Here is a 10,079-nt window from a genome sequence, read left to right as displayed (position 1 = left end):
AGTGTCCTATAATAGCACCTGTTGCTTTACGTAACATTTTACGTTATTTGAGCTCGTTTTATGGTTTACGCTATAGGGTCTTACTTCAGAATCGAAAGTTTAAGGCACAAGTTTACTGAACTGACAGCTTTGTTCCATTTCTGCTATTCTCCTTTGCTGACTTTATGAGCTAAACGTAGCGATAATATACAGTAAATTGGACGGAATTTCCCCGCCCTTTCGCCCGGGTGCAGTCAACAGGTAAAGGTGTGTGAAGTCAACTGTTTTACATCGCTCGTCGCTCCTCACCAGGTAAGATACTCCGGGTAGACTAGAGACATTTAAAGCCATTATGAAATGATGTTAGTGGAAATGTGATGATAATTTTAAAGTGTTTCTATCTCCTAATATATAAGTAGGTTAGACCAAATGAAAGGTTTTGCCATTTTGTGAGCGCTTCCTTGTGTGAAAAAAGATTTGCATAAAATAAGCTATCAATGTGTCACTTTGTTAACGGTCTTTTTCAAAGTTTTCCTTATTTTTATTTGCAGTAATAAAAGAACGATTAGGCTACCACATCATATGTTTATTTAATGTGTTTTATTATATAAAATGTAGCTTTGTCATAGCCAAAACAAAGTGCAGGTCTTGTCGACTAAACACCATGGTGAAAGAACAGTAAATATTATGGCCATAAGTGGAACTTGAATTGTGAGAATGTGGAACTGTGTGTACTATGAAAAGCCTAGTTTGCCAAATATTTTAATAAGTCTAATTGAGAATCTTCGTACACGGTAAGCTTAGGCAGAGTGCGAATTATATAATGACAATCGGGGGCGTCAACTTCTTCTCCAGGGCTTGTATCGATCCCCCCGACCTGTTGTTTTGACCTCTTTTGGGGGTCCAAGTCTTAATTATGGGGGTCAGACCCCCCCCCAAACCCCCCTGTAATTCGCACCCTGAGCTTAGGACCAGTCTGGGTCACTGGCTGATGAATTCTTAAAAGTCTCCCTGTGTGTTGCAGGCCAGACTGAGGACAGGACAGAACAGTGATGCAGGAAACCCAGGAAGCAGCAGCAGCAGCCATCGCCTGGTTCACAGAATTCCAACTACACAGTGTCATCAGGAATGGAATTGTTCCAGAATGGTTTCATGGAGTCATTTCCAGGAAGTAAGATTTCTCAGTCACTGTGTCACCGACTGCCATGATGTCATCAAGGCAACATTGCTATACAGGAATGACCAGATTTTGTATCACAGGGCTAGTCCAGAGCCAATGTATGTGTCTTGTTGTCATGTACTTAGCAAAGCTTCACCGCAGTGAATGGCTTCTGTGAAAGTGAGACAAGAGCTCATTTGTTCATCCACAGAGATGCAGAGGAAATGCTCCAGTCCAAACCTCCAGGTTACTTCCTTGTGCGTGTCAGTGAGACCAGGATAGGATACACACTCTCATACCGGTAGGTTTCTATACGTAATATACACTCTCATACCAGTGAGTCTATGCTGTATGACACACACTCTCATACTGGTAAGTTTATATGACACACACACTCTCATACTGGTGAGTCTATGCTGTATGACACACACTCTCATACTGGTAAGTTTATATGACATACACACTCTCATACTGGTGAGTCTGTAAGCTGTAAGATACACACTCATACCTGTACACACAAGATACATACTGTCTGTCTTTGATATATCTTTGTTTGTCCCTTCAGTGCGGATGACCGCTGTCGACACTTCATTATCGAGGTGATGCGCGACGGTCGATACAACATCCTTGGGGAGGACACGCAGCATCAGTCTCTCCAAGACCTGGTCGACTTTCACCGCAGAGTTCCCATCATGCCTTTCAACGAAGTTCTGACTGTCGCCTGTGGACAGGTGAGTTGTCGTCGTTTTTCATGCCTATATGCCGTCATTTGATCCAGCAGGTGCGTCGACCTGGAAACATGACTCAGCACAACATGCATGTTTCCCGTTTTCACAGCTATCTGGAGGCAAGACTGACTACGCAGAAATGCTCTTCACGAAGAGAGACCCTATGCAGCCGAGCCAGGCCCCAACTCCCACCAACCCCCCCTCCCACAACAACACAGCACACCTGAAGCCAACAGAGGAGACCCCACCCGCCCTCCCAGTTCGACCAATCACAATGAAGGAGCAGGCCCCCTCTACCATTCACTCCAACAAAGCACTTCCTGCTGTTCCAATCAGCGCTCCACCCAGACTCTATCCCTGCCTGGACCCAGAGATGTTCACATTCACACTACAGTCCTCCACCCTGGTAAAGACAACCTTGGATCTCTGGACTATTCCAGTACTTTCTTTGTTGAGGGCACAAGCTAAGAATATTATTGTTTCGTCTCCGGACGATGACATGTTGTCGACAAATCGATGAGCCCCAAGAAATGATGTATTGCAGGTAGATGACAGTTGGCGCATGTCTGACCTCACGATGGTTTTTCTCTGTTTCAACAATTCAGGTGGAACCCTCCATTAGGCCAATCCCACTACCCAGGAAAATACTTGCTGTTGTCCCCACCGTGACCACGAGCATCCCTGCAGACCAGCCTCCTAAGCTTCCAGCCAGAGGCTGCTTAGCCCAGTGGGACCTGAGCCCCAGCCAGGCTTCCTGCCCGGCCCCCAACAGATCTCCACGAACCCCCGTGGTAATCAGCTCCGAGAGAAGCCTCCCTCCACCCAGCGTGCAGACGGGCCACAACGACTCCAACCACAACCAGCCTGGGAGGATCCAGGAAGGGAAGTCTGCAGTCATCAACAACATCAAGAGGAAGTTTCAGAAGAATAGAACTTCCTCTCAGAATCACATGTACTCCGAGATATGCGTCGATGCGGAGAAGAGGCAGGGCCAGGGGGGTACTCCAGGGGCCTTAGACAGGGTTGAACAGCAGGCCTCAGAGAACGAGTACCAGGAGCTGACAGGACAGCACTGTAGTGCCCCTCCATTAAACAGCACCGTGGCCCTTTCCAGCCCCGTAGACGGACTACCTCCAGAGTATCTGCACCCTCCCCCATTCGCCCCTGGATACTAACCAGCAGGCTTAGCCACAGAATGGAGGGACTTACTGGAGGCAGAGATGGGTGGAAGAATGGAGGGATGGTTGTAGAGAGAGAATAAGGAAGGGAGGGGATGATGTTTCAGAGTGTATCTGTCTTAAGAGTAATTTTTGCCTGAGATTTCAATATTTATCTTATATATTTCCCTCATGGCATTTCAGCTGTGAGCTATTTATAACATGAGAAAATGTCACTCCCTTTTCATTAAATTTATTGTCATTATTTGGCATGTGACAAGTCGAATTCATGTTTCAGTTTGTAGGCTACCTTAAATTGTTTGTTGGCAATTCTTTTGTAATAAATGAAAGTTTCTATACCTCAATAAAATATAAATCTTTTTAGAGAAATCCCCTCACATATAGGACTACTTATACACATGCACACACTGCGGAGGGAGAGAGAAAGGGTCAAACTCGTTTTGGCGATAAGGAAATAGGCGATAAGTCCAAACCATTTCGATAAGTTCGTTTCATTTCCTTATTCGAATGGACGTCACCCTCCACCATCAGTCCCCTGTCTTAAGCGCCCTCATGTGTTTCAATCCTGAAACAAACTCTGATCGACATTGACTAAAGTCATCGATAGTTCTATTCAGCATATACTGTAATTACATCTACGCACATAAACTGTATACTGCATGAGAGGTACAGGTGGGCTGTTGTGGCGTTGGAAGTTTGGCATTTACAGCTGTTGAAGGCCGTTCTGTCACGCTCTGACAGCAATACATCACTGAGCATGTGCATCTCAGCATCCAGGAAGAGATTAACAGGCTGACACCAATAGGGAGATTCCTTCCATTTCTCCAGTTCCAAGATGAGAGGGGAGTCATTCAATTAAATCAGGTGTTTTGCAGCAGAGAAACATCTGAAACATACAGGACAGTGGGTTCTGGAGACCAGGGTTGAAGACCACTTCTCTAATCTAAGTCACTTATTTATTAGCCTGTCATGAACATGTCATGAATTTATATGCCACAAGGTGGTAGGATTGCCACAACAATAATCATCCCAAATCCATAAAGACTTGAAATTATTTCTATGCCCAGTATAATTTAGAATGTTGTCTTTTTTTATGTGATTGCTTATTACTTGATTAATTAGAGGGATATCTAATGAAAGCTGAATGATGAGATTACCCCCAACACTTGACCTATGAATAATATTTCAATCCAGACAGTGTCGGCAGGCAGGCAGGCATGTTCGGCTGTGTCTCAGCTGGTTTCTAAACCCGGGCCTGGCCCCAGGGGGATATCTATCCGCTGGTCACGTCCTCATCCCGAGCACTTCCTCTCATCTCACTGTGTCTCTGAGACACAGGAAGCACAATTTCACTTGATAAGGTTTCTCTAAGTATGTGTTGTTTACTAAAATTAAAACACTAGATTAGCCATTTGTACTGAAGTCCAAATAGATGTAAAAATCGAAAAATCAGATTATCACACTCAGTAAGATGTACGGTTCTTGCAGTACATGCCCATCCTATGTTGTGCTATGTAACAATAGGCTCACAGCTCAAACACACACACCACCCAAGAAGAGATCAGAGACCAGAACTATAAATATGTTTATTTATTTACATTCCAATACCATAAAACAAGCACAGTATATTAAGGATGCTACATCAAGTTAAACAGACATTCATCTATGCATCTTTTCTTGTTCCTATAGGATATTAACACTTATATATATACATAAGAGAAAGGACATTTATAGGAGGAATACAAAATATGCTCTATGGTATCTCCACGTAGCAGATTATTAGGGGTGGGAATCTTTTTGTACCTCACGATTCGATTCGAATCGATTCCTGGGGTCACGATTCGATTTAACCCCCCCCCCCAAAAAACAAAACAAATTAATCAAATTTCGATTCAATATATGCTTACATTTGATTCCAGTTTTCTACTTGTTTCTATTTGACTGTGATTAAACGTACAAGAATAAAAAAATGATTTTTTTAAATTTGTGAATCGATCTGAATCGCTAGAAGACTGAATCGCAATTCAAATGTGAATCAATGTTTCCCCCCACTCCTACAGATTATAGTACCAGTCCCATACAGAATGACTGTACATTCAACACTTCATAATGTTCTATGCAACACTTCCTGTTGTCATATGCAATACTTCCTGGAATACACTAAACACTTCCTGTTGTTAGTAGGTCGGTAGAAGCATCAATAAGGCCTGAGAAACCTCAAACAATTACCACTAACAACATGCCATATAAACATCAAGCTACTTACATCTATCTTACATTCGAGCTTTACATTTAAAACACCCTTTTCTTCTTTCACAGTTGCGTTTGCCTGGCGACCTCCTCTGCCTCCCCGTCCCCGCTCAGGGCGGGGTTATCGAACGCCTCCAAACTCTTCATCCTCCCGCCCTTCCCTCCCTCCTCGTCCTCGGCGCCGCGGCGACAGCACCGGCAGCAGCAGCGCGCGCCGCAGAACGCCATGCAGGACCTGACGGCGCGGTCCCACGGCTCCATGGAGTGCAGGGGGAGGGGCAGGAAGTCCCAGGAGCGCAGCGCGGCGGGCAGGTAGCGCGGCCAGCGCGACTGCGCCACGTTGACGAGGACGATGACGAGGATGAAGAGGACGAAGGGCACGCCCACGCCCACCAGGACCTGCCAGCCGGCCAGCGACAAGCCGAACACCGTCAGGGGCATGGCGAGGAAGCAGAGGAAGAGGTAGAGGGCGGCGAACCAGCGGTACTGGGCCGTCAGGTTGCCCAGCGCCTTGGCCATGCGGATGGGCAGGCGCGTGATGGGGATGGGGTACCACAGCAGGATGCCCGCGATGTTGAAGAAGAAGTGGCACAGGGCAATCTGGAGGAGGGCAGGGACACGGGCGGATCAGATAGCAGCTACTGGATGTGTACACACACACACAGACACACACACGTATACACGTACGCGCATACACACGCGGGGGACACGCACAGACACACACATGCACACACTCAAACCCGCGCCCTCACACACTCACACCACACCCCAGCAGGGACACAGTGCGCTGGCAGCGCCGGGGGGGGGGGGGGGGGGGGGGGGGGGGGCTGACCTGCAGGGAGTTGGCGAGCTTGTCTCCAGGACTGGCCATGGCTGCCAGGATGGCCGTGGTGGTGGTGCCGATGTTGGACCCCAGGGTCAGGGGGTAGGCTCTCTCTATGCTGATCACACCAATGCCTGGAGGCGGGCGGAGAGAGGGAGGGAGGGATGGGTTGGTGTGGATAGAGGAAGGGTAGATGGAGGGGTGGATAGAGGGATGGATTGAGGGATGGACAGACAGGGGGAGAATGGATGGATGGAGCAAAGACAAAGGGGACACATTAGTCATGGGACAGGGCTGGATGCTAGCGTGTGTTGCCGACAGGTAACCGAGGACAACAGAGGTACCCACCTACGAGGGGCGTGATGGCGGAGGTGAAGACGGAGCTGCTCTGGACGATGAAGGTCATCCCCGCGCCCACCAGGATGGCGATGTAGCCCGTCACCCAGCCGAACGGGAACGGGAAGTCTGACACACAGGAACCATGACAACGTGGCACTGTTAGCATGGGTCTAGCAGGCATAGCAACAACCCCCCCCCCCCCCCCCCCCCAGAGGATAGAACACCTGGGGTAGGGTTAAAGGTCGGGGCTGCTGTAGCTGTGTAGCTCATCAGACAGCAGGACTTGTTCAGCTGTGCTGACTATCAACCAAGACACCTGATCCACAGAGGGGGAGGGAGAGACCAAGAGGCAGAGAGGGAGAGCGAGAGACTAAGAGAGGGAGAGCGAGAGACTAAGAGACGGAGAGTGACAGCGAGGGAGCGGGGAGACCCGGGAGGGAGCCAGCTGACCTGTGTTGAGCACCTTCTTGATGACCAGGGCCACCTGACCCTTCAGCATGGAGTTGAGCAGCTTGACGATGAGGATGAGGCAGGAGCAGAGCGCCAGCAGGGACAGGCCCAGCAGGATCAGCCCCACCACCAGGTCCGGCAGGCTGCCGCTGGCGAAGATGTGCCGGCCTGCAGCCCACAAACCACAACACCACACGTGAGTTTAGGTTGGTATCCGCGGGTTACGGGGACGACACTCGGAGATTTGGTATCTGCGGTTACAGGGACTACACTCCTTGGGGGGTTTGGGGGGGCGTGTCCATGGTTACGGGGTTAGGGGATTTTGGCAAAGAGCAGTAAGGTAAGACGGCTTGCTGGGTCCCAGGTTCGTAGTGTCCATGGTTACACGGGCCAGGCTTGCAGGCTCCCTGAACAACAAGCCTGAACAAACACCTGCTCATGACTGAAACAGGCCGAGCACAGGCTCACTAACACTCAAGTCTCGAACGTATTCAACCCCCTCCCCCCCAACCCTCCAGGATGGAAGGTGAGCACGAGGAATGCTAGCAGCACGACAGACTCTACAGTGTCTCTGTTCTGGACGCTGAACACTCGCCAGTGACACAGCTGGTGACCCACAGCAGCTGACTGGAGCCCGTCCGGGTCATTGCCACGGAGACGACCTGTCAGCTTAGGTTCTGGTTGGCTGGATCCAGACCCAAGGTGTGGTGATACCGGATTTGATTGGCTCAGGGGCGGTGTGGGGCGGTGTGGGAGGAGGTGCTTTGGCTGAGTGGTATGAATGGAGCTTTTGAACAGGTGGAGGTGAGAAGAGAAGTAGAAGAGAGGGGGAGTAGAGGAGAGATGGAGGAGAGGTGGAGGAGAGGTGGAGGGGAGTAGAGGTGGATGTAGAGAGGTAGAGGAGAGGTAGAGGAGAGGGAAAGGTAAAGGAGAGGTAGAGGTAGAGGAGAGGTAGAGGAGAGGGAAAGGTAAAGGAGAGGTAGAGGAGAGGGAGAGGTAGAGGAGAGGGAAAGGTAAAGGAGAGGTAGAGGTAGAGGAGAGGTAGAGGAGAGGGAAAGGTAAAGGAGAGGTAGAGGTAGAGGAGAGGTAGAGGTAGAGGAGAGGTAGAGGAGAGGGAAAGGTAAAGGAGAGGTAGAGGTAGAGGAGAGGTAGAGGTAGAGGAGAGGTAGAGGAGAGGGAAAGGTAAAGGAGAGGTAGAGGTAGAGGAGAGGTAGAGGAGAGGGAGAGGTAGAGGGGAGGGAAAGGAGAGGGAGAGGTAGAGGGAAGGCTAAAGAAGGACATGGGTTCTGAATGGAAGTCATTCTTCTGGTTCCAGGAAGCTGGTCTGGGAGTGGGTGGGGGGGAGGGGTGGGGGAAGAGGAGGGAGACTGTTTGCTGAAGCGTCCTCTCAGGTTACTCCTAAGTTTCGTGGATCAGGGGTCGTCCAGTTTGGAGGACATTTCCAGATTTTCGTGTAGTGCTGTGTGTTTCTCGAACAAGTTTCTAGAAGCTTGTGTGATCCTGTGTGTTTCTAGAGGACCCACTGTCTGCGTGATCAGCCTGCTCGGCCATCGTGGCGTGCTGTACTCACATCTCTCCAGGTTGATGATGTCGGAGTAGTTCTTCTGGGTCCAGGTCAGGTTGCCCTCCACCCAGCAGGGGGCGCCAGCAGTGCAGTTAGCCAGGCCCGGGACAGTCACATTCATCAGAGTCTTCCACAACACGGGAGAAGAAGACAGATTCAGGAAGAGAAATCAGTCTGCCATAACACAGAAGAAGAACTAGACCGATGCTGGAAGTGAAACCAGTCTGCCACAACTCTGGGGGAGGGGACTCAAACAATATGCTCATTTAAACAGACCAGTAATAAATTAACTAAATCTCACAAGCAATGAGACATCAGAGAGACAATAAATCACTAAATTTAGACTATCTTTTGGCCCGGACACAGGAGTGATTAAACATTAACTGGGGGATGGCGGTGACAGATAACCACGCTTGTTATTTTATCAGTTCTCCTGCCGTGGGAGCTCATAAATCACCACGGAGATTCATTCGTTTGGAGACAGACAGAAGACCCTCCGTGCGAGTGTGTGTGTCGATGTGTATGTGCGTTTACCGTGTTTAACTGTGTTTTGCACCAGATCTTAATCAGACTCTTGTTTCTAGCCAAGGGGTCACCGGTGGCGATGTCGCCGATCACCGATTTGTCGAGCTGGGAGGGAACAAGAGAGAGATATTTCAGACAGACGCTCTTTTACACCCCCCCCCCCCCCCCCCCCCCCCCACCTCCCCACTACATTTGAAATAAAGTAAATTTTGTTTTGGATTATAATGTAAATATTTAACTAATGCTTTCCTTTCCCTATTAACTCTATGATCGAGATTATATATCAACTGAGATACGAAGACAGAGTCCAAAGTAACGGCCTCTCAGCTATCAGACATGGTGCGACAATAGCAAATCGCAATTGCGGTACTATAAAGCGCCGTGCCAACAATAACACCTCAGCTCCAGTCCTACACAGTGCGGTCTTCAGTGAGGTGCGCGTTGGAGCGTCCACCTGTATGATGGAGCTGGTGAGGGGCTCCGTGATGACTTTGAGCAGGTCGGGGGCGTCCTCGCCGCCCTGGATGTTGAAGGAGTCGATCATGAGCTTGGTGAGCTTGTACAGCATCCCCGACGCCACCTCCAGAGGCAGCAGCACCAGCACCGACAGCCAGTTGAAGAAGTCATGGACCGTGGCTCCGCCAAACGCCCTGGAGGCCCCCCGGGGAAAGAGGGTTTGGAAAGGGGACGATCCTCGTCAATCTGACTGTTTATGGACTTGGGATCAGGAACAGGGTTTATGGAGGCTGTGCGACTACATGATAGAGGATGTGTTGGGTTTGTGGGGCTGCGTGATAGTGGGTGTGTTGGGTTTGTGAGACTGCGTGATAGAGGATGTGTTGGGTTTGTGGGGCTGCGTGATAGAGGATGTTTTGGGTTTGTGGGGCTGCGTGATAGAGGATGTGTTGGGTTTGTGAGACTGCGTGATAGAGGATGTGTTGGGTTTGTGGGGCTGCGTGATAGAGGATGTTTTGGGTTTGTGGGGCTGCGTGATAGAGGATGTGTTGGGTTTGTGAGACTGCGTGATAGAGGATGTGAGTACCTGCGGAACTCATTCCTGTCTCCCGCCTGCATCACAGCCACA

General features: G+C 49.6%; 1 protein-coding gene and 1 pseudogene across 1 annotated transcript; one reads left to right on the top strand and one right to left on the bottom strand.

The window, feature by feature from the left end:
• Positions 1-80: 80 nt before the first annotated feature.
• On the top strand, positions 81-3,401 carry hsh2d (hematopoietic SH2 domain containing). The gene is made up of 6 exons (XM_062450593.1): positions 81-291; positions 1,004-1,150; positions 1,350-1,439; positions 1,704-1,869; positions 1,976-2,272; positions 2,472-3,401. The coding sequence occupies exons 2-6, from the start codon at positions 1,032-1,034 to the stop codon at positions 3,039-3,041; spliced, it is 1,242 nt and encodes a 413-aa protein (XP_062306577.1). The 5' UTR covers positions 81-291; positions 1,004-1,031; the 3' UTR covers positions 3,042-3,401.
• Positions 3,402-4,743: 1,342 nt separating this feature from the next.
• Positions 4,744-10,079, bottom strand: part of LOC134011368 (sodium-dependent phosphate transport protein 2B-like) — a 7,919-nt pseudogene continuing 2,583 nt past the window's right edge.

This window comes from Osmerus eperlanus, chromosome 24 (assembly GCF_963692335.1).
Source record: "Osmerus eperlanus chromosome 24, fOsmEpe2.1, whole genome shotgun sequence".
Taxonomy (NCBI): Eukaryota; Metazoa; Chordata; class Actinopteri; order Osmeriformes; family Osmeridae; genus Osmerus; species Osmerus eperlanus.
Note: the sequence above shows the minus strand (reverse complement) of the source record. Positions and strands in the feature narration are given on the sequence as shown.